This window comes from Mastomys coucha, unplaced genomic scaffold (genome assembly GCF_008632895.1).
Source record: "Mastomys coucha isolate ucsf_1 unplaced genomic scaffold, UCSF_Mcou_1 pScaffold7, whole genome shotgun sequence".
Taxonomy (NCBI): domain Eukaryota; kingdom Metazoa; phylum Chordata; class Mammalia; order Rodentia; family Muridae; genus Mastomys; species Mastomys coucha.
Genome location: NW_022196913.1, coordinates 86,106,759 through 86,131,854, shown reverse-complemented (window position 1 = coordinate 86,131,854; position 25,096 = coordinate 86,106,759). Strand labels below are relative to the sequence as shown.

General features: G+C 33.9%; 1 protein-coding gene across 6 annotated transcripts in view; it reads left to right on the top strand.

Annotated features, from left to right (window-relative positions):
- Window positions 1-25,096, top strand: part of Csmd3 (CUB and Sushi multiple domains 3) — a 1,179,548-nt gene that overhangs the window by 1,133,268 nt on the left and 21,184 nt on the right. For all 6 annotated transcript variants that reach the window (XM_031358937.1, XM_031358936.1, XM_031358940.1 and 3 more), the window contains 7 exons: window positions 259-438; window positions 1,829-2,002; window positions 8,537-8,710; window positions 12,866-12,939; window positions 17,689-17,800; window positions 18,593-18,772; window positions 21,060-21,125. In XM_031358937.1, the coding sequence (XP_031214797.1) occupies window positions 259-438; window positions 1,829-2,002; window positions 8,537-8,710; window positions 12,866-12,939; window positions 17,689-17,800; window positions 18,593-18,772; window positions 21,060-21,125 (960 nt within the window). The remainder of the gene's footprint in view (window positions 1-258; window positions 439-1,828; window positions 2,003-8,536; window positions 8,711-12,865; window positions 12,940-17,688; window positions 17,801-18,592; window positions 18,773-21,059; window positions 21,126-25,096) is intronic.

The window sequence follows — 25,096 nt, the reverse complement described above, 5'->3', positions numbered from 1 at the left end:
AAGTTGATAATGAGCTGTTTGATATGAGAAATTTGGCCATGAAGAGTAACATAGATATCATATATCTTCACCAGCTGATTTTATCTTAACAATTTCTGTTTTATTTAGTGAATCCATATGTAAGTCTTATGTTTAATGGATAAAAATGAGCATGGTAACTCTTTTCTCTACATACATGTTAAGGGTATCTTATGCTCAGTACTAGATGTTAAATATGGGCCAAGTTAACCATCTGTCGTTCTCATTTGATATTGATAGTCATCAGTTGTGGAGACCCAGGTATACCAGCCAATGGATTGAGATATGGAGATGATTTTGTGGTTGGGCAAAATGTTTCTTACATGTGCCAGCCAGGCTATACCATGGAGTTAAATGGATCCAGAGTCAGAACATGTACAACTAATGGCACGTGGAGTGGAGTCATGCCGACATGTAGAGGTATGTAAATAGTTCTTTCAACATTACCAAGTTATAGCCACTACTTATTTTCCTGTTTGTAAAATATTTTTTATAAAATAATTTTATGCATATTTACGTCTATAGTCATTCTGTTTCTTTCTGATACCAAAATGTGGGGTAGTTTATTTTAAAGTTCTAGGATAACATTTAGATATGTTAAAATTGTATTTTATCAAATTTATTTTTTATTGTGAGTAGTGATGATGAGATGTAGTCCAGCATGAAACAAAGAAACAATGTCTGGTACATGTTCAACACTAATGCTTACACCAGTTGAAATTTGTAAAACACTGTCACCTGAACAACTTTAATCTTCTCAGCTCTTTAAGGCCATCCATTTACAGATGATAAAATAAAGCCTTAATTTAGAAAATCTAGTATCAATTAAGTGTCAATTAAATAAACCTTATATCACATAATGAAGTTTTATGATAGCTTTATTTTTAATAATTGGTGTTTCCTATTCATGTATCTCTTTGTGTCTAATAGTTGATGAGTTCATATATACAGAACTTATATTTTCAGAAATGTAATGATTACAATGTGTTTCCATTTTCTTAGTATTATATTATCTACATAAAATCAGATATAGTTTCATTTTATTGTGTGAATTTAATACTAATGTATATGTAGTTCACCATAATGATCCACACATATGCATTATAATGAATATTGACATATTAGGACATTAAAAATTTCTTTTGTTCATTAGAGAATCTTCTCATTTCCATTCTTAGTAGGTGCTTAGCTCCTTTTTTTATATCTCATTCTTTTTCAACATGTCTCTCTCTGGGGTTAACACTAGTTAAGCAAACTTAAATTTTAAAATTAATTGTGTATTTACAAATATGATAGGCTTTAAAATATGAAACTGCATCATTTCAGTATGTATACTGAATAGAGTAACCAGAAAAGCAGTTTGTCTATATTTGAAAAACAAGGAGTTATAAAACTGCTTTTAAAAAATCCCCAGATTCAATGTTGAATCTAAATCTAGCCAGGTCACCCAGCTCATCAGCCGCTTTCAAGGTCCTTGGGAAATAATATTAGAGAAGTGAAAAAAAATTGTCCTCAGTTGCAGTATAGCAGATAGAAGGACACCCTCTCTGCCCTCACCTTTTGTATCAGGAAGCTTGCAATCTTATAAAAATAACTAGTAGCCACTATGTTGACAACTGCAAGCATCCTCCTCCAGTGTTAAATTTTAGTGATCTTGCAAGAAAACTAACAGGAGAATAAAACAGGCCACACTGTATTGTCCTCCAAAAGGTTAAATAGCACATATGCTGCTCTTAATGATAATTATTTATTTATTTCACACTGAGGGTATTTCAACAGCTGTGTCTAATTACTTTTAATGCAATTGCAGCTGTTACCTGCTCAACTCCTCCCCAGATCTCTAATGGAAGGCTGGAAGGAACAAATTTCGACTGGGGCTTTAGTATTAGCTACATCTGTTCTGCAGGATATGAACTGTCCTTTCCTGCCGTTCTGACCTGTGTAGGCAATGGTACCTGGAGTGGAGAGGTCCCGCAGTGCTTACGTAAGTAATAACATTTTAATAATATCCATAATGTTTTACAGGAACATTTGTTTCTTAAACCTTTCGAATTTGCTAGGCTGTACTCAAAGAGATTAAACTCCCTACAAGTACATAATTAAGATTTAAATTTAAAAAGCCAGTTTTCATTAAAGTAGCTATTTTTTTTTCATTTATTCTAGTTATTTTGTTCCTTCCAGTTTGGCTCAATATATTTGAACCCAAGTTCTTTATTTTAGTAAAAAGTTTTCTAAATTATTCTCTTTTTAAAATTCCTTCAAAGTAGAAACCATCTTAAGAAACATTACTAACTTATCAAATTGAAAGGCTAATTATATTTCTATTGGCATTCTGTTAGGCATGGACTAATATTGCACTCAAGGGAGTCTTCTCTAGGTAGTATGTCTATACTTCCTCAGTGTTGATGAAGACACATTATCCCCTGAAACTGTTTTTACAGTGAGGATCATCTTGGAAAACACCAATTTGTTCATCCAGCTAAGAGATATTTCTAGACAGACAGAGTCAAAGAGTTGTACAGAAAAAAAAAATTATCTGTTTTGACGTGAATGAAAAATTTCTATCTAGCAGTTAACTAACCTGAGTAGGTGCCACTTGGTCTTAGAGCATGTGTCTAACATGGACAAATCACTAGAGTTGATCTCTAGGGTAAGAAAGAGAGAGAATGGAATAGAGAGAGAGAGACAGAAAAATAGAGACAGAGACAGAGGTAGAGACAGAATGGCAGAGACAGAGAGAAGAAAGAAATGAGAAGAAAGAAATTGATTTAGTGATTTTTTTTTATTGAAACTAGGAGAAGGGGAAGGAAAAACAGAAATAGAAAGTAGCAGTAGTAGTAGTAGTAACCCTTAAGCCAAGGGTTCTATATATTATCTTTTCTTATTATTTAACTCTATTCTATTTTATGTAATATTAATTAAATTCTTAATATTATTTTAAACTATTTTATGAAATAAAACATAACTTTTATTTCATAATTATTAATAATTTTTAAGAAAATAAGTTGTCTCAAAACTATCTTTGAAAATTGGAGTTTACAACTAACTCCTTAATTTCGTTGATGTTCCTTTATTTTTTTAAATATTTACCAATAGACTATGTTAGCCCAGAGTGCAGGTAAGGACTCATTCTCACCACCCTATGAATCATTCAGATTTTTCTGTTGTCTTTGCAGATATGCTTTAGTTACAGTCCTAGTCACACTTAGGCATGTCTTCATTTGGATGATGTAATTAAAGACAACCAAACGGGAAGACACGTACTATATGTCTGCTGTGGTTGATATTCATTTCTTTGACAGGAAAACAAATTTTCAGGATATAAATTGTCATGTTAGAAATAGAATATACTGTAAAATGATTAAAATAATTACATGTTACACTTCTTTCAGTGTGATATAAGTGAACAATGAATGTTTTTTACATAGGTCTACTGGCCTGGTAGATCCAATCCCACTTATTCTCATCACCCATGAGCCTTCTGCAGGCTCATCCTATACCAGTTGCCCATGCCTCTTTGATGTCTGCAAAGTGCTAATTCTGCTCCAGCCAGGAAGACCATTGCTATATTATTTCAAATGCAAATTCATCTTCCATCACACACCATCCTCCCTTTTAATTATTTTCTTCATTGTACTGATTGCCTTACCACATGTTACCTTTGCTTTTTTTACTTATGATGATTGCTTGCTCCCTTCAGAAATGCATTAAAAGCACATGGATATGAGTAGTTTTCAGTCTGTCTATGAATATATCCAGATGCTTTAAAGTATCTAGAATAGTATTTGTCTTAGGAAAACCAAAGCAGCTTCCTAACAAGGGAGGAAGTATTACTTTGTTGTTTTGTTTTGTCTTGTCTTTGGTAACTCACTCGAAATGGGACTATCCACTTTTTAATCTGGATTTTTTGAGATTAAAATACTTATCTTTAATCTGGACCACAATGGATGGTGGCAGCCTATGTAAAGGCTATGAAAGACGGAAGCCATCCTCTCTGCCTGCTTGTTCTCACTCTTGCTGTCAAGTCCATTCTTTCACTGGTATTCTGGCCTACTTCTTTGGGATTCTGATGCATACTTAAAACCATTTGAGCCACTCAGCCTTGTAAACTGAATAGCTACTGGATTGTGCAGATGGACCATAGCCTATGTGCCATTCTTATATATATACATAAGAATATATTGTCATATGTGCTATAGTGGAGAGAGAGGCTTACCAAGATGCCAAGTCTTCATTTTCCCCATAGGGCTTCAGTCTTCCTGGAAAAACTGGCACCAAGCTAGCTCACTCCATTTACTTTATTCAAATATTATAAGTTTCCAAATACCAAAGTTATCTTGCCCTTGCTGCCTAGGAGAACAGACAACCCTCACAAATCTCAGTTCCTTTAAATTATGGCTAACCATGATCAAAAGTAACAACTACACGTTTTCCAGGAGTGTATTTGGACCAGTGTCCAGGAGTGGCTCAAGTTCTCATATAGCACCAAGTGCAAACTTTCCAGGGAGACAACATTAATTTCAAGAGCAAAGCAGTCTCAAAACAATTTCTTAGCATCTACTGGTTAACCCAAACATAGAAAAGACATTGTTGAAACATGTCATTCAAATCTGAACACAAAGGGTTTATGATACATACAATTCCAATAAAGCTAGAAATAAAGGTTTTACTTTACAGCTTTATTTTTGTGTTTATATCTATATCTCTATTTAAGGAAATAGACTCAGACTAGAATTCATGCTTATCTAAAGAACCATGACTAATCAGATTTTGCTATCAAGTGTGGTACTAGAGTAACAGAAGTATAGGAATGAATTCTTTTTAAGCATCTTGCATAGGTTTTCCAATTTTCCAATAATTCCTATAATTACTGAAGACTCTCAAAGTACTGAAACCTCTCCTAGAAGCTGGAAAATACTCAAAGCTCATGATATGAACTAATTTACAAAATTAAGGAGACAAAGGCATATGACTGTCCTAATTCATCAATTATTGACTTGGTGACTTGTGTATGTAGCTTTTGACTAATTGTGGAAAATAAGAAAAATGACAATGTTGGGTGGTTGCTCCTAGCATCTATAGATGAACTGACAAAAGAACAAAATATCCTCCAAGATAAAACTAAACAACTTCTAACATGAGCCTATGGTGAAGGAAACAGTAAACTCAGTGATAAAATTAACCAGATCCAGACACAAATAAAAAGTCCCAGTTTCTAAGTGTACCCTGAAGTATTGGCCTTCTCTTGAGCAGCTCAAATAACATCCCACACCTTTTTATAAGACCTGGTGAATAATAAAATAAATTCAAGCCCAAGTCATAGAGAGTGTTGGCAGTTACATTAAAGATTTAATTGTAAAAGAATGGATTCTGTAACTTGGGGTAGTGATGTGAGGGAAGACCTTATTGAGGCTGAGAAATTTGAGCCCTCAGATTCTCAAGGTTTTACCTACTTCATCAAGTAAGGTAAAACCTACTCTCTATTTATTCAGCAGAAAATATAATCCCACTCTGCCTCTTGAAAAATTGCCCTTTTCTTCACTTTACTGAGGAAAATAATCCTTCACTTTCTGCTAAACCAGCAATGACTTTCCCTGACAGAGTTGCCAGGCAAGGCTCTACTGATATCTCTCATAGCCCAACAATACCTGCCTCTAGACATGTAACCATAAGGCAGGCTAAACGGCATCCTAGAATGGAGGTAGAAAATGCAGTCCAAGAGGAGGTATGCTACACTACTAAATAGCTTAATGCGTTTGTTAATTCATTCAAGCAGTTGGCTTGGAAATATTTATAGGAATTGATTTTAAGACTGAAAGATAATGGTGGAAGAAACATAAAACTGGATCAGTGTGAACTTACTGATACAGTTCCTTGAGTGGGGATTCTAAGTTGAGTGGGGAAGCTTGCACAGTTAGAAAAGTTATCAAAAGTTTATTTGAATTATAGACTGAATCATTTGTTAAAAGATGTCCTTCTTAAAAGGCCTTGAAGATGCTTGATATTCCTCAGCTTAGTGTTGATGAGGGATATTTTTATTAAGGATTAGGGAAGTGGCAATGCAAAAATGCATACCCTATACTACACCTAATACTCCAGAACGGGAAGCCATAAAAGACATGCCCTTCACTAATACAGCAAAATGTCAAGAGGAGCACCACCATATTTCAAGAGTTTTTTTTTTTTTTTGTCATCTTTCTCTTGTGGCCGACCTTAAGGTCAGAGGTGCTCCTGTTCAGTTGGATAAAATAAATGTAATGTGTTTAATTGGGCCCCAAATTAGCATGGGCCAGGTGACAACACTGAATCACCAGGCAAGATTATCATAATGGGCAGCACAGATAAGCCAGTTTCAAGAAATAGCCTGACCCATATTGGGAAACACAGGAAAAGTGATTTTTATGGTTGCATGATTCATATGGACCTTTGGTACAGCTAATGAATTGGGAGAATTACACTCAAAGAGAAACAAGTAATTGCCCTTTTATAGAACTTTAAAGATGGAAAATATGGCTTTCTGAAGAGAGAGAAAATGGCACAAGCAATGGCACATAGGAGGCTTGAAAGCCCTAAGTGGTTTTACAATGCTAAGTATTTAGACCTCAGGTCTTATACATATGAGTAACACTAAACAAACTAAGAAGATTGCATGTATATTTATTTGGATATTGTGAAAGCTATTCTTGACTGTTAACTTGGTAGCCATGGTGTCTGGGTATACATACGAGAGACTTTGTAATATTAAATTATTTGAAGGGGGAACACCCACTCTTAATCCAGAAATTTTAGGCATGAAGATACATGTTTATTCTGGGCAACATTCTGGTTGCAGCTTATATAAAGAATGTGGAAAATTTCCCTCTTTGCTTGTTTGCTTCCATTCTCACTAGCAAATCCATTACTTTCCGAGCATTAGAAACTGCTTCTTCATGATACTGTTACATACTGAAGACCAGCTGAGACATTCAATTTTGCAGACTAAACAAATACTGGATATTTGGACCTTCTGTTGCTAGACACCCATTGTTTGATTAACTGGACCACAGCTTGTAATTAATTCTAATATATATATATATATATATATATATATATATATATATATATATATATATATCCAAAATATGGAATATTTGTTATTTGTATAAAATATATAAATATGAAGATAGAATTTATAGTTTACATAAAACAAATATCCATATATATTCTTATATATATATATATATATTTGTGTGTGTATAAATTCTGTAAATTTTGTTCATCTAAGGAGCTAGCTTATTTTTCTCTTAAGTGTTTTGTCAGTATTTTGAAGAGGAATCCATTAAAATATTTATATACTTAGGTATACCTAAGAGCGTCCCTATCATTAATCAATTTTGGGTCAGGGAGGGGCTTTATAGCACACTTTGAAATTTTGTTTATTGACTCATTCCAGGGAGAACACGGTCATGTCATCAGTTTTATAAGTCTGTAAACTATTAGGGATTGAAGTATAGTTCCAAACCTATTTTTTTACACAGTAAATTCTGCTAAGTGCAGTTTAAGAACATATAATATTCTAGCCAATCAACTAATATGTCAACAAATAAAAACATGAAAATAGGTAAGAGATTAGAAAGGAGTTAATTGGGGTAGGAGGGAGATTAGAGATGGTGGAGGTAACAGTTCTCATGATATGCTTAATGCATATATTAAAATTTCAAAGAGGATATTCTATAAAAGGTATTAAAAATAAATGTATATAAAGAAAACAATAGAAAATTTATTCCCAAGTAAAAAAAAAGGATTATATAAAATTAGAAAAATTTGTGAATTACAATAACAAATAATAATATTTAAACACCACAAGTACAGCACATTAAAACCCTGGTGAATATGCAGGTAGCATGCAAGAATCCAAACGAAAAATATTTTAAATTTAACTTAAATTTAAATTAATTTTTTAATTTTAAAAACATATTGGTATACACATTTCAGTGCTCTGAATACAACAAAGATACAATACGTATGTCCTTATGTTTGTGTGTGTTTGTGTTTGTGGATGTGTATTATTATGCATATGCATATATGTATATGTATGTACTCATATGTGTATGTGTGCCTGTACTTACAACCATATTAGAAAAATAGTGCATTCTTTATTATGCCTTAAATATTACAGCTTATTATTAACAGTGCTACCTATGAGCCGTATCTTATTTCAAGAGTAGATCACAGCTTTACCATATGTAACTAGAGATCTATTATTTGATTTTGATTTATTTAAATTAAAAATGTAAAGCATTTGGTATTTACTATCATGCTAAACAGAGCAAGCACATCAGATGCATTATTTAAATGTTATATGTTCTTAAACATTATAATATGTATAAAGTAGAAAGAAGTTGCGAAATTTCCTTGGGATAGATTATCATAGATATCAGGTTAGAGTAATATTCCAGGAAATTTTCATGATTTTATAAATTATTTACTCTACTGTATCTATTATGTTTGTGATAAATATTTCCATTTTAACTTCTAGCAAAGTTTTGTGGTGATCCTGGTATACCTTCCCAAGGAAAACGAGAAGGCAAAAGTTTTATATATCAGTCAGAGGTTTCATTCAGCTGCAATTCTCCCTTCATACTAGTGGGATCAAGCACGAGATTGTGCCAAACTGATGGCACTTGGAGTGGCTCATCACCTCACTGCATAGGTAATACTCATAAAGACTGGTTATGCTCTGTAATTGCACAATAATGTCTGGGAAAAACATTTCATGCTTGTCTTATAGTGTAAAAGGTATAGGTGGTTAAATATATGTTAAAAAGTATAGAACCTTTCAGAAAGTAGTAAGAATGAAAACAAGTGGACCATTTCATCATTTTTTTTTTATCATTTTAAACTTCCAGAAGAAATACTGAAATGATTTTGTCATCTATAAGTTTATTGAAAAAGTATGTCAAAACAGGTGTATTATTAAGTAATATTATTTTAAAATATTTTAACTAATAAAACACACTCATGTGAAATGAAAATTCTCCAAAACAGAGATATTTGAAGGGGTATACATACATCTCAGTGATTTTTTTTTTTTACACCAAACAACTCAAGCTTTTTTCTTATTTATTTGCTGCAAGTTCTATGGAACAATTAATTTTATCTTTATAATACATCATTAAAATAACTACTCCTTTAATCTCTGTTGATTACAAATCTGGGATTTTTTATTAGATATTTTCTTTATTTACATTTCAAATGATAGCTCCTCTTCTGGTTACCCCTCTGAAAGAAATATCAAAAACAAAAACAAAAACAAAAAACAATCCTGTTTCCTACCCCCTCCCCTGGCCCACAAACCCACCCTCTCCCACTTCCTGGCCCTGGCATTCCCCTATACTGGGGCATAAATCTTCACAGGAGTAAGGTTCTTTCTTTCCATTGATGACTGACTAGGCCATCCTCTGCTGCTATACATATGCTGTTGAAACCATGAGTCCTACCATGTGTGCTCTTTGGTTAGTGGTTTAGTCCCTGGGAGCTCTGAGGGTACTAGTTAGTTCATACTGTTGTTTGTCATAAAGGGCTGCAAACCCTTCAGCTCCTTGGGTCCTTGTTGTACCAAATACAGGGCCTGGTGTTAGGGCCTGGCTGAGGCTCTCTCTCTCTCCCTGGTGTTGATCTGCAGGCGGGGCTCACATTAATTAGAAAGGAGGCAATGTATAAATGAGATATTTTATTGTAGGAAGGAGAAAATAGGCCGATCAAGTAGAGAGAGGGAAAGGAGAGGAAGGAGAGAGAGAAAGAGAAAACAGAAGGAAAGAAAGCAAGAGAGCAAGAAGGCAAGAGAAGAGAAGAACAGGAAAGAGGAAGAAGACAAGAGAGGGAGAGCAGAGAGACAAAGAACCAGACAGCAAGAGAGCTAGAAAGAACAAGAGAGAGAGAGAGGAGGAGGCAAACCAACCCTTTTATTGTGTGGGGCATAGCATGTCTGGCTTGTGGTCAGATATCTGGGGATAGGGTCCAGCTAGAATGCTGGGAGCTTGGGGCATTGTCTGCCTAACAGAGCACACATCTCCTGCCGGGGCAGCTATGAAGGGTTGTGACTGAAAGAGGAACCAAAGACTCAGGAGTTATGGCCAAGCTCCTTCTGGCCCCTGCAAGCAGAGATTGCCTGCAGGGGCTCCAGGGCTCAAAGCCAAATACTCTACTGGGCCTAAGTTACCTGAGCAGACCACTACCCCACACAGGTCCTTACTCCAGCTCCTTCATTGGTGATCCTATGTTCAGTCCAATGGATGGTTGTGAGTCTCTACTTCTGTATTAGTCAGGCACTGTCAGAGCCTCTCAGCAGATAGCTTTATCAGGCTCCCCTCAACCACATTTGCTGACATCCCCAATAGTGTCTCGGTTTGATGATTGAATATGGAAAGGAATCCCAGATGGAGCAGTCTCTGGATTGTCCTTCTTTCAGTCTCTGCTCCATAGTTTATCTCTGCGACTCCTTAGATGGATATTTTGTTCCCCCTTCTAAGAAGGAGCAAAGCATCTACACATTAATCTTCCTTCTTCTTGAGTTTCTTATGGTTTGTGGGTTGTATTTTGGGTATTCTGAGCTTCTGGGCTAATATCTACTTATCAGAGAATGCATGCCATGTGTGTTCTTTCATGATTGGGTTACCTCACTCAGGATGATATTCTCCAGATCCATCCATTGCCCTAAGAATTTCATAAATTCATTGTTTTTAAAAGCTGAATAGTACTCCATTGTGTAGATGTACCACATTTTCTGTATCCATTCCTCTGTTGAGGGACATTTGGGTTGTTTCTAACACAGAATGCCACACTTAAGAAATCCACTGAGTAGCCTCCATGCAGTCAACTCACAGATGACCAGTCCTACCATTCCCAGGCATGAATGACATAAAAGTATCAGAACACTCCAAGTTATCAATCCTGTTTCCATGAATATCTTTTCCTTTCTCATATATATATATATGAGAAATAGAATATAGCCCTATCATGTCTCAAGAAAACATCTCATACACATGGATATCTTGAATAGCCAGTATTTTCTTTAACTTTTCATTTATAGAGTGGGTTTAATATCAGGTATTTTTTTTCTGACAAAAATTTTAAAGTCCAAGAGACATATAAGGCATAAAAATGAAGTCAAATTGAATTTCATCTTTTAAAGACATATTTTTAAATACGTGTATGTGTCTGTCTGTATGTGGTTATGTCTGTGTGACTGCTGAGCTAGCAGAGTTCACAATTGTCTGATATTCTAAGAGCTGGAGTTAAAGGCTATTGTGAGAGGCTGGATATTTATGGTTGTAACTGAATCAGGCCCTATATAAGCTAATGTAGTCTCTTAGTCACTGAGCTGTTTCTCCAGCCTCAACCTGAAATTCGCTCTGACAATACCTAACTAATACAGATGTAGAGGCTCACAGCCATCCATTGAACTGAGTACTGGGTCCCCAATGAAGGAGTTAGAGAACGGACCAAAGGAGCTGAAGGGTTTGTAGTCCCTTAGGACGAACAACAATATGAACTAACTAGTACCCTCAGAGCTCCCAGGGACTCAACCACCAACCAAGGAGTACACATGGTGGGACTGATTGCTCTGGCAGCATGTGTATAGTAGAGGATTGCAAAGTCAGTCATCAATGGGAGAAGAGACGCTTGGCCCTGTGAAGATTCTGTGCCCAGTATAGGGGAATGCCAGGGCCAATAAGCGGGAGAGGGTGGAGTGGCAGGCAGGGGGACAGTGGAGGCAACAAGGTTTTTTTTCTTGTTGTTTTTGTTTTTGTTTTTGTTTTTTGGAGGGGAAACTGGGAAAGGAGAAATCACATGACGTGTAAATAAAGAAAATATCTAATAAAAAAAGAAAAAAGAAAAAAAAGATTAGGAAACTTCTGCTTACTGGGAGGTACTGTTAATATTATGTTCGATATTTTTACCAAGAGTACATTTGCTAAATCCAAGATTATTTAAAATTGACTTGCTTTAGAGAAGTATACTTGGTTACACAAATTCCCTTCCTTTCTCTCCTCTCTCTCTCTCTCTCTCTCTCTCTCTTTCTCTCTCTCTCTCTTTCTTTCTTTCTTTCTTCCTGAGAGTTTGGTATTTGAATATTAATTACTATCCCATTGCTCTGTATAAAACACAATGTTCAAGACAACTTATAGAAGAAAGAGCCTATGTGGAATTATAGTTGGGAAGAAATAAGGGTACTCCTTGAGGGAAGAATGTTTAAGGCAACAAATGGCATGCTCTGTTGAGAAGAAGTTCCAATTTTGAATTGCAAGCATACAGCAGAGACAGTGAACAAGAAGGGGTTTGAATCTTTAAACTTTCAAGGCATCCCCTCCGCCTCAGTGGTATTCCTCTTCCACCAAAGCCTCCCTTTCTAAATATCCCAACCATTACCACAAATTCTGAACTAACAGTTAAATCCATAAGGTTATAAATGGCATTGTCATCCAAACTAATTCAGGGTATTTTGATTATATTCACCTACTCAACTTGTCATAGATCCAACACCCCTTCCATACCAATACAACTTTGTGTCCTTTTTCAAATGACCCTTTGTGACCAATTTGTACTGCCCCAGTTTTCTTGGATAGTGTGGTTTCAGCAGAACTTCGCTGATATGCCATAGGCTATTCAACTAGAGAAAACTATAATGCAGTCTTTAAGTAGATAATGATTGCCAATAGCTATATTACTAAGGTTGGGCTTGTATCCCCAACTTCCATCTCCCCCGTAGGATTTTGTTTGACTAGGACTCCCACAAGTTTAATGCATTTATTTCAACTATTGTAAGTTCACTAAAGATAGTTACCTTTTTAATTGTTTACTTCAGAACCTACCAGAACGTCCTGTGAAAACCCTGGGGTGCCAAGGCATGGATCTCAAAACAACACATTTGGATTTCAAGTAGGTATTGTTTTATTACTAGGTTTTGTTTAGTATAGCATGAAATGCTTTTTATTTTGATATTTTAATACATATATTATTGTAATGTATTATTATTCCTGAGCCCTACTACAGTTCCTATGCCCCAGTCTCTCCCTCGTGCTGCTTGTCTTCCTTCCCCCAAGTAGATTATAGCTTATGATTTCATAACAACTGTAGCTTATCTCTTTCATTACATAAGCACACTATTTAATTGTATTCTCCACATATGAAAGAAAACATGCACTGTTTGTCAGAGTTGGACTTTTCTTAGTATAATGATCTCTGCTTTGATCCACTTTCCTTCAAAATGTCTTAATTTCATTTTTCTTTATAGCTGAATAACCTAATGAATAGATGATCCCCAATTTGAGAAATACAAATGGCCAATCAATATGTTAAAAGTGTTCAATATTCTTATCCAGCAGGGAAAATAAAGTTACAACTGCTCTATGCTTGTATTTTATCTGACTCAGACTTTCTATCATCAAAGAAAAAATGTTTCAGAGGAATTTTAAGCATCCATGCTTTTCTTCTGTCTTTTGTCCAGTTTTCTTTTCCTTTTTTCTTTTCTTTTCTCTTCTTTTCTTTGTGTTCTGTCTTCTTCCCTCCATTCCTTCCTTCCTTTTTTTCTTTCTTTCTCTCTTTTCTCTTGAGACTACGTTTTACTATACATTCTACATTAGTCTCAAACTCATGTTTCTATTGTCTCAGCCTTCCATGTGTGCAATTGTAGGTATTGTTATCATGCTGAATTCTACTGAGGACTTTAAGTAAATATAATCATTCTGTGTGAAAGTTGTCCAAAAGTTAGTCATATTTGCTTCATGAGTTTATATACTTTTGTTGTCATACATCAAAAACAATGGCAAACTCATATTTTCATTCATGAATATATGAATGCAGGTATTCTGTAATAAAGTGGTTGTGGTTAGAGAAAATGAAAATGTATTTCTAGAAAACACTCAAACTGAACTTGACAGTAAGACTAGTAGGAAGCTGGTAGCAGTGAGCACAGGAAATCCCTAAGCAGCACATAGAGAGCGAGGAGTTACATAAGTGAGCAAGGAAATTTTACAGGAAGATATGGGAGCTGGGAGGAAAATTGAAACAAGAATAAATACAGAAAGCAAGGCCCAGTTGTGGAAAAAGTGCTTACTTAATATGTCAATTATTGATATGATAAATTTCTGGAAAACAATCTCTTCTAACCTGATATTTTAAAATTCATAATTGAGTTTACTTACGGGAATCATTCAGCATGCCCGTTCATGTGTGATTTACTATTTTCTCCTTTTTTTCAAATTTAGATTTCATGTATAGCTTCAGCAAGTTTTCCATTACAAGGGTCAAAGGGGAGCCAAAGCACATGCTGATTCTAGAAGGAAATAGACCATTTACACATTACCCAATTGCATTCTGTGGCAGGCTTTTCTAAATTGTGTTATGCTGAGGAAAATTCAGTGTGAACCTGAAATATGTCCATTTCTAAAGGAAGAGCTCATCTAAAGTGCCATATTTTTGTTGCTAAAAATAGTTTCCACTTATCTACTTTTAAGGCACAGTGTGAACATTGATTTCAGAGTGTTTTCAATTCTTCAGGGTTGCTTCAGTATGGTTCAGATAATACCGAACTGTAAAAGCATGCGTCTATCTTTGTAACATAGGTATTTTAGAGAACTTAAGCCACATACCTCTAGAAAAGGCTGTTATCAATTGATCTAATTGCACATAAAAAGGTACTTGTTATACAGCATTAGTACTCAGTGCAAAGACAAAAGAAAATGATGCTAGCCAAGTATCTATATGTCTTTCATAGTTTCACTATGTAACCCTAGCTGGACTACATGATAGGCCAAAGTGTCTCCAATGTGGTAGGATTAAAAAAAAAGCATTCATTATTGGAGTAGCCATGAAATTTTAATACATCTTTTAATTTGTAGGATGTAGGTTACCAGGGCATACCTCTGAAGATCAGAGGATAATTTGCAAGTGTTCATTGTCTAAGGCCATAAGAATCCTGGGGATTGAACTCAAGTCATCAGGCTTAGTAGCAAAACCATTACTCACTGAGTCATATTGCCAGTCATATGAAACATTGTTATTAGTAACTGTTCTTTAAATGCACCTGATTCTTGAAAAACTATGTCTTCTTCCAAACATCATTTGAGATAATGGAAAGGGAGTATTTGAGTTTGGAGTACCAATATCACAAAGCAACAGGACCATTAACTTTGATTTTTTTAATTTTTATTGTTATCATTGAAAATATTATTTTAGCATAACCTTGAAATCTATTATGTGGAGTGATACATATGTTTCATTTTATTATAATATATCTAGATACATGTAAGCTTTCAAATAATATTAATTTTGTATTAGTGTTTATTAAAACTAAAACATTGAGACAGGTTATTTTTTTATTATTATTTTTTATTTTTATTTTTTTCAAGACAGCGTTTCTCTGTGTAACCTTGGCTGTCCTGGAACTCACTCTGTAGAACAGGCTGGTCTTGAACTCAGAAATCTGCTTGCCTCTGCCTCCCAAGTGCTGGGATTAAAGGCGTGTGCTACCACTGCTCATCATACTGAGAAAGTTAAATTAAGGGTGTGAACTTTCTTACCAGGATATAATCAACATGTATGAGCATAAGTATATGCATACTAAATATGTTCACTAAGTCTATATAGAAGAGCACAATACAAAGTAATATAAGTATATTGATAATTTATTGGGAGACAACAATATGTATTTTTCATATGTAAATGTTATATTTCTGAATTGAGAAAAGAAATTCCTGCTTGAGAATAGCAAAAACCACACAAAACTAAGATACTAGAAATCATGTGTAGGTATGTGCAAGCTACCAATAGAGAATGAACTAATCTAAGCATAGAAACTAGACATTGGACAGGAGCATACACTCTCTTTATTCTACTCTATGTCTGTATATTAATATTCATATCTCTAGATTGGACATGTTTCCAAGAAGATGTCTTCTCTTTTTATATCACAACTTCATACATAAAATATTTGTCTTACCAAAAGCAGTCTGAGGTACAGCTCAGTGACCAAACATTCTTCTGACATACATGAAGCCCTAGGTTCATCCCCAAGCACTGGGATAACAAACAAACAATAACAAAAACACAGTCCCAGATTCCACAGCCCAATCTAATCTTTCTATTCACCTTGGTTTGACAGGTATCTCATTCTAAGGAAGTAAATTTATACTTATAGAAAACTAATTGCAAAGAAATGAATGACAAACTTAAGAATAGCTGAGCTATTCAAGCCAAGATAATTTTTTTCAAATTTCTGTATTCTTGAATTTCACTATTTTGCATATATAGGATAATGAGATAGATTTGAGGATATAGCTTTTATTATTAACATTTAGAGTATGTCACCTGTTGATAAGATAATGAAATCATCATCTGAAAATAACTGTGTCCATTATAATTTTTTCTCCTCAGAACATTACAAATGAGAATAAATTAATTTTGAATAGTGACCATGAGGCTAGGAAAGAACACCTGTCAAAATGATTGATAAATCACCAAGATCAACTGTGGATTAAGAGCCCTGAACACATTTTTCATTAACTGGTATATAATTCTCTGGGCATGGGAAGATATATTATTTGTATTCAGTGTTCACTTCATAAAGTAATTATAGCTATGGAATATTTGACTCTTTAGATATTTAATCCCAATATATTCTATCAAATAATAATGATGATGTCCAGTTTGCAATTGAAATTAATATCTTCATGTATTGATCGAGGGAAACATATTGAGTCATATTTTAGTACCTGAAATAATGAATATGCTAATATAAGTTCTAAAACATATGCATATATTTCAATTAAAATATTATTACTATTCATTTCTTAAACCAAGAATTTTGGGACTAATGATGATAGTAATAATGGATAGGAGAAAGCAGGGTCAAAGTGATAATTTCTAAACCAATGACTGAGTTTTGTCAGGTTATTTTGAAGGGGATCTAAAGAGATCAACACTACATACCACTTGTCTGATCATCCACTACTACTTTTTTGATAAATCTTATTATTTTTTTCTTGCAATATATTATGAGTTAATGACATGTTTTCTAGTTTCACTGCTGCAAAGAAATTTAGTATGTTTACTCTAAAAAAATCTAAAGATAGTGTCAACTTATAACTATAATTTAAGTTCTTTGTTACTCATCCCCTTGCCCTCTGAGACACTTTAGAACTAATTATCTTCACAACCGATTCTCCAATCAGTTCTACTGCTTCTTGTACAAACCTTCCCCTAACAGTGTTTCTTACTCATTGGAATTATCCACAGCAACCAATTAAGTGTTTTCTCCACCATGCCATAAAACAGATGATGTACGCCTGCAAGCTTTTCTTTGTGATTTTATCATTCTTATTTGTTTTCAGAAAAATGTCTTATGAAGTCTAGGCTGACCTTGAATACAAAATGTGATTAATGATGGTCCTCAACTCTCCTTAACCTCTTCAGCGCTTAGATTACAGTCTGTCCTGTATAATGCTCAGGTTTTGTGGAGCTCATGATCCTTGTTGAAATTCCAACTGAGTGATTCACAATTGCTCACTCAACAAACACTCTTTAAATTCCGTCTTACAGATTTCTTCCGAAAATACTTTTTGTTCACATATTTTTCTGTTTATTGCTAGTTTTGGAATTGGATTTTGACTTTTATTTCATTTACTATAGGTAGGAAGTGTTGTGCAGTTCCACTGCAGAAAGGGACACCTGCTTCAAGGATCTACAACAAGAACTTGCCTTCCTGACCTGACATGGAGTGGAATTCAACCTGAGTGCATACGTAAGGATTGTACACTTATATGACATGTATCATGGGTCTGAGTTCATACACACACTTTTCTTTCAACAATGGAAACTAATTTGTGTCTATATAAGATACATGTAAAATTATTTTAGATTCATGCAAAACATATTTCATTTCTATAATTCTTGTAACAAAATCCCATAGTCATTGAAATACAATGTTTCCAAAGAAGCCAGGGCTCAGGAGGTACAATTTTCTTCTTTTGGCAAAAGTTCTTACAGTGGTGTGCATTTGGTCATCTGGTGATTTAAATAATGGTTACTTTCTTGTTTCCTGGGTCTGCACTTAAAATTGAAATACTATGAAATAAAAGATGTTATACATTCGTGAATCATAGTGACTTTTAATCACATGTGAAGAGGTTTTCAGAGAATATGAGGCAAACTAGAACAACAAAATGAATGAAAGGAAAGAACTTTTCAGGTTCATCTCACCAGTTTTAGAGTCACTAAGTGATGTTTGGATGCACAATTTGAAATAAAGTAAGCTATTCAGATGATTCTACTTCATTTCCCCTAATGTTCTATTTTCTCACCCACGTTTTAAACTCTAAATCCTGTGCAAAGAATAACAACAGCAAAAATAAAAATTATATGAAAATACCACCACTCTTCAGTAATGTTTCTCAACTATGAAGTTGGGTTTTAATGCAACCATACTCTGGATTTTCTGGACTGGCTTATATCTAATTATGGCAAAATTCTTCATAATCAAAATTCTAGTGATGCATCTCAAAAAATTAACATTTTTTCTTTGCTCTTAATATAGCTCACAGTTGTAAACAACCAGAAAGTCCTGCTCATGCAAACGTAGTAGGAATGGACCTTCCCTCCCACGGGTACACACTCATCTATACCTGTCAGCCTGGTTTCTTCTTAGCAGGGGGAACTGAACACAGAGTATGCAGATCTGATAACACCTGGACTGGAAAAGTTCCTATCTGTGAAGGTAATGTCTCCTTTCAGATTTTTTTAACATATTAGGATGTGCTGTTTACATCTTCTTTGGAACAAAAAAAAAATTTGTTGGCCTTGTCCAAATTTGAAGCTATATAGGCATTTTTGATTCCAGAAAAAATGGATATTCAGACCCTTCTATGGCATCTCTCAATGCTAACTTGATTCTATTTCTCATTCTAATCCCTTTCACATTCACTTTCTGAATGGGTTTATTAGTGGATTCATTTTCTAAGTTTGTCATAACATTATACTTATATGGTGGTGACTTCGCATGATAGAAATTTATTCTTTCATATGCATTAGGTATGAGAGTCCAAAATAAAGAGTGAACAGGCCTTGGTGTATTCTACCATTCCCAGTGACAGAGCCTTTCCCTACTCTGTCTCCTCTGGACAATCACTAGCATTTTTTGACTCATAGTCTCCCAGTGAATTCTTACTCTCTCTTCATATATTGTACTTTATTTGCATGCTCATGACATTTTCTTATGAGGAACTTGTTCTACATATGACCTAGTTAATTCAGTATTATGTTATATTGATATTACCAGTTAATTACAACTACAATTTACTTCTACAACTTACAATTACAAATACAATGTAGTGTGGGTTTTCTAAAAGATATTATTTGATCCAATATGGTAGGTGATATTATTTCAATGTTTCTTATTTTGTAACCTTCTATTAGAGTCCGTATAATTTTTTTTCACTGAGTTTGGTTTTGAAGTCATAAGTAAGAGTTCACAGTTTTGAACTGAGTCAATGTAGCATGATAGTTTAAGTAGATCTAGGGAGATTGTACACTTGTTGCTACTTCACCAGAAATAAATCTTATTTAGTCCTGATATAACTCACACACTTCTCATATGAAGAAATGACGGATATTTTCTAGGTCAAGACAAGCAGTTTCTTTACATCTAGTGAACTTTCTTTTCAAACTGTCTTGTGTTTACACTTGGCTTACAGTAGGTCCAGATTTTATCACTGTTTTGAACTGTTTTCATTCCCTTCTTAGCCAGAATGCAAGCCTGTGGTATCTCGCCCCTTCTTAAAATACCCATTGTATAACAAATTCATTTTTTTTCATTATGTCTGCTCTAATATTTGCTTCTCCTCTTCTGTCCATCTATGTGACCTCCAACTGGCCTTTAATATCAGTAAACAAAATCCTTAAAATATTCTGAAAAGTGTAAACTTTTGTATTATTATACTCTAGATCAGTATTTAATAGCATTATCCACTTTTTATTTTCTTTATGAACTCATTTCCACTTGGGATTTTGTAAAGATTTAGAATTCATTTGTCCTCCCTTTTATCTTCCCTTTGTTGCCCTTTGGGATTTTCTTTACATCAGTGCTTTCTTCTATGGAAATCACTTCCATATTAGCATTACAATCACATTCTCCATTTTTTGGCCTTAAACTTACACATTCACTTCTATACTTGACATGACTGCTTAAATCCCTCAAAGGCAATTCCATCAAATATCTCTATAAGCTTACAACTGCATTAATATAATTATCTCGATTAGTAGGATTATTTTTGTATTCCCTGTGTCTGTGATGTGTCTATCATAGGGTTGCATATTTCACAAATTCTTAAACAGCTTGATATTATCCTATTGAAACACACTGCAGTACTGTAGGTTTATCAGCAACTATTTTGTTGTTACCATTATTGTTTTATCAATATTAATATGATAGTAGAGTCCTGTTTTCCTGCGGAACTGCTGTTTCAACCCCTTCTGTTAATATTCTTCCAAAAACGGTGTCCCATTAAATGTTCTGAAGGACATGACAGGATTCCTTTTTCACAGCTTCTACCCTTTCTGTATTCCCTAGCTCCACATGTGATTTTGTTGATGCGTATACATTCTTTGCTATGTCTCAAAGCTTTAGCTTTTAATTTTACCCAATTTCTGGTACACAATGTAATATTTTGGCAAATTCTTACTTTTCAATGTAAGCCCTGTACAAATCCTTTTCTCATTTTCTACAAGAACAAAACACTCAATCCTCGGTGTCTGTGATCGCATCGACTGTTTCATTTTAGCTTTTGCCTTTAATCAAAGATAAACTATGAGGATTAAAAAAAGTTTTTGTCCCAAAGTCCTGTGATGGGAATAATTGCTAAAGCTGTTAATTAGAAGGTACTTTGATTGACATGGAATGGACCAAGAATTTTGAAGAAAATTAGATAATATTTCAGACTAAAAATGATATGTGCCATACTGTGTATAGTATACTGACTTTTGGAAATGCTGTTTTGTTGTCATAGCTGGTTCCAAAATATTAGTGAAAGACCCTCGACCTGCATTAGGAACACCTAGTCCAAAGCTAAGTGGTAAGTAATTGGTTGTTCTAGAAGTCATGATCTCTAAAATGGATCTACAAATTTAAAGTAATCAAATTTATATGACAAAATTGTTTTTTATGTAAGTTATGATGATTATATAATATTAACTTATTACATGAAATATTTCAATATATTTCAAAATTATTAAATAAAGTTAAGCCTGTCAAAAGTATGACTTATGTGTATATCTATAGATTTTTGTTTTAAAGTCTTCTGATAATGATAATGGCAGTGATTTTTATATATAAAATTAAAAGAGAAGACAAGACTTAATTTAAAAGATATATACCTATATAGACATATATATTTCAATATATTTGGTAGAAGATCAATAACTTCTAGAATTTATATAATTTATTTGTAATTATTTGATTTAAAAATTAATATTAACCATATGGCCTAGTTATTTAAACCTACAGTAAAGTTCCCTATAACCTTGATGTAATTCTCATCCTAAAATTATTTACTATATCTGATATTCATCAGACGAAAGGATAAGATATGCAGTATATAAGGGATTCTATTTGTCCCAACTATATTTTTTATATTATTAAGGATTATATTTTTGTTGAATACATTTTTATCTTCAGTCCAACTTAAGAACTTAAACAAAAGTAAAGTTATAAAATCTCTATATAGACTCAAATACTTATATTAGAAGAGAATAAACCCCCAGAGTTGAGATTGTATTGCTCTTAAAAACCTGTACAGATTATAACAGCAGTCGAAATAAATATAAAGATAAAAGAAAATTGTAGATGACAAAACAGAAAAGTTTCTAATGAAAAAAATACTTTAAAAGATTTTTTAATAAAAGAGATATGAGTATGAAAGAGAACAGGCTAAATACATTTAGAATTTTGAGAAAATATTAATAACTGTCAATATTTATTTTCCTATATTTATAAATTATTATAAAATTATATCATAATTTTAAAAGATGATATTGAAATAGCTTAATAATCATTTGCCAGAATAATGTTATAATATTTTCAAAGAGATACCAAGCCTCTACTGCTGTACTGATGAAGACTGCAACATTTTAAAGGAACACGACAGTCATCCAAGTCTCAAAGAAACTAACTAGCATGGTACTCATTGTATATGCCCCATACAGTTAAAAGTGCAAACCAAGACATCATGTGAGGAATAATACCAGATCTATTGGACTTGGGGATATGGATGGAATTTGAATTTGAAATTCTAGTGAATCAAACCTAACATTATGGTAAAAACACAACAGTTTTGAGTCATATTCATCATTAGCATATTTTCTTTTACATATCCTTCAAAAATAATGAATCAAATTAAGAGATTAAAGTACAAGTTTTATTATCATTATACTATGTGTAAAATAAAAATGTAATATAATTCAATACCAATTCATCATCTTAAAAAATTCTCAACTTATTAGAAGGAAAAGAACTACAAATACAGTAAAATCTACAAAAATTTAGATTAATTACTGTGAAAATAAGAATACACTAAGTTGCATGATTTTCATAAACATAAATGAGACACAGTGAATAAGTGTCACAAGAATGAAAAATTAGCAGTAGGATCAAGTTAAAGCCAGGGTCTAATGCCATGTTATTCCATAACATGGTATAACAATGATAAGAAGCCTGGGTACAGAAGTTTAAATTAATAGATAGCTTCAATAAAAGGGCGGTAGGTAAGGACAAGACATTTTCATTGCCCACTAGTTTATTATAGGACATCTAGGTTATTTCCATTCCATAGCTATTGTGACGGAGCAGCAACGAACATGGTTGAGCAAGTCTGGGGAGTAGGACACTGAGCTCTTTGGGCATATTTCAAACAGTGGTATAGCTGGGTCATATTGTAGATTTATTTAGATCTTTCAGAATTCTCCACACTGATTTCTATAGTGGCTACATTAGTTTGCAATCACCCTCCCAACAATATATGAGGATTTACTTCCCAGACCCCTGACTTACCCTCATATATTTGTTAGCACTTGTTCTAGTCTTCTATAGGAAAATATTCAAATTGGTTGTTCAGAGCCAAATGCTCAGTCTTGAAAACATATGCATTATATGCATGCAACTGATTATATGTAGAAAAATGTATGTATATATAAATACATTGATGTATACAATAATAATCACTAAATAGTAAAGGTCATGAATTTAGAGGAGAGTGTATAGGAGTATGTGGGATGATATGAAGGAAAGAAAGGGAAGTGAGAAGCATTATACTTAAATTATGGTCTCACAAATAAACATCACTGAGAAGGATAGTAGTGAGTACTTAACTCCTGTTAGATTTTTGTTGATGTTCACATCAGCCTTAGTCAGATGACACTTCAGAATTTTCAAAGAACCCTCAAATAGCTACTTGTTTTTAATTTTGAGAAAGCCTAAAATGTAGAAAGAAGTATTATTACCTCACAAACTAGCATAAAGGAGAAACCACTCTGAGGTTCTCCTCTCCTCAACTGATTTACATGTACAGGGAAAGAAAAGACTTTTGGTGGAATGTTGAACTCAACAGAAGAGTCTCACTGTGCATTCTACTCTGTTCTATTTATGCTCATTGGAAACCTGGCATCTACCTTTATGGCAATGGTCCTACCAAATGAAGTAGCCATTACTACAAATTATTGGCTTTAATATACAGTTATTTAATGTTTTATATTACAGTGATTATTCATCTTGGTACCACTGATATTTCTGGAATGGCTACATACCTCTTCTAAGAACTTACTAATATCTTCCCCAAAATAAGGAATTTTTTCATTTACAAATGCTAATTTATCTAAGTTTCATGAAACAACATCATTGAATAACAGTAGATTTTTATTAAAGGTATGGAGGTAGACAAGAATCATCACAATTAAGACCCAGAGAAATAAGTAATGTAAAATACAGCAATTACTGATTTTCCATCACTTACCAGAAACAGCCTGTAGGACTTTCTTCTCTTTTTCTCCTCAAATCTTCTCAATCTGTTGCCCCATGCAAATGAGCTTTCTAAGGCAGATGATTTTGCTGATCACACCTTTATACAGTTTGTAAGTACACTTATGTTATGCAAAAGCTATCCAATCAAATGTATCTTTCTTATCATATATCACATGAGATCACTGAGTACATAACAGGATGCCTTGATAGTTAGGGATACAGTATAAGCAGATGGATGACTTGACAAAGGCTTAAGAGAAAAAGCAATAGATAATTCATGATGACAAATACATGGGCGCTACATCTCCCCGCACATTGCGATTATGTGGTGAGCTATTTTATCTGAATCACAGTCTCTCTACATTGTCTGAATCACAACTGAAGCAATAGGTAACAATTAGCTAAACATTTTACTTATATTATTTAAGATTCCAAATCACATGTATTAATCTCATATTAATCATGAGGGAATCAAGGTTTAGAACCAAGAAATGTATGCAAAATGACATAGTTTATTAATATAGAATAGGGCATTAGATTCTAGCAGCATAACTCCAGGGTCAACTTGCATGCAACTTGTACTATATTCTCCCACAGTTTGTTCTGTCCCATAAGAATGGGGCAATTCCAATGGCAATTCTTTTATTTCTAAAAATACTTGTAAAGTGCAAGCTGTCAATAAAGTGAAGCCCTACTCTCCTTCTATTTTTGGAATAACTAAGCTCAGCATTCAGTAAAAGGGACAAAGAGCCATTAACTTCAGGCTGCCTCTAGGGCCATTTGAAAGAGCATGACAGGTTTCCATTCTCTCCATTGAGTCTGTCTAGGACACTAGGAAAAAAGAAGATCTCTGGAGACATACTCACAGGTTTGAAGACTCATGAAAATCATCTCATTTTCTTCTTGAAAGTAGAAAAGTATGTTAGAGAAGAGAAAACATTAGTAGAACATGTGTTTCCCCAATTCTAAAAAACAAGCCTCATATCTTTTCTTGTTAGGAATCTGGCTTTTCTGTTGATGGTGACTGAACAA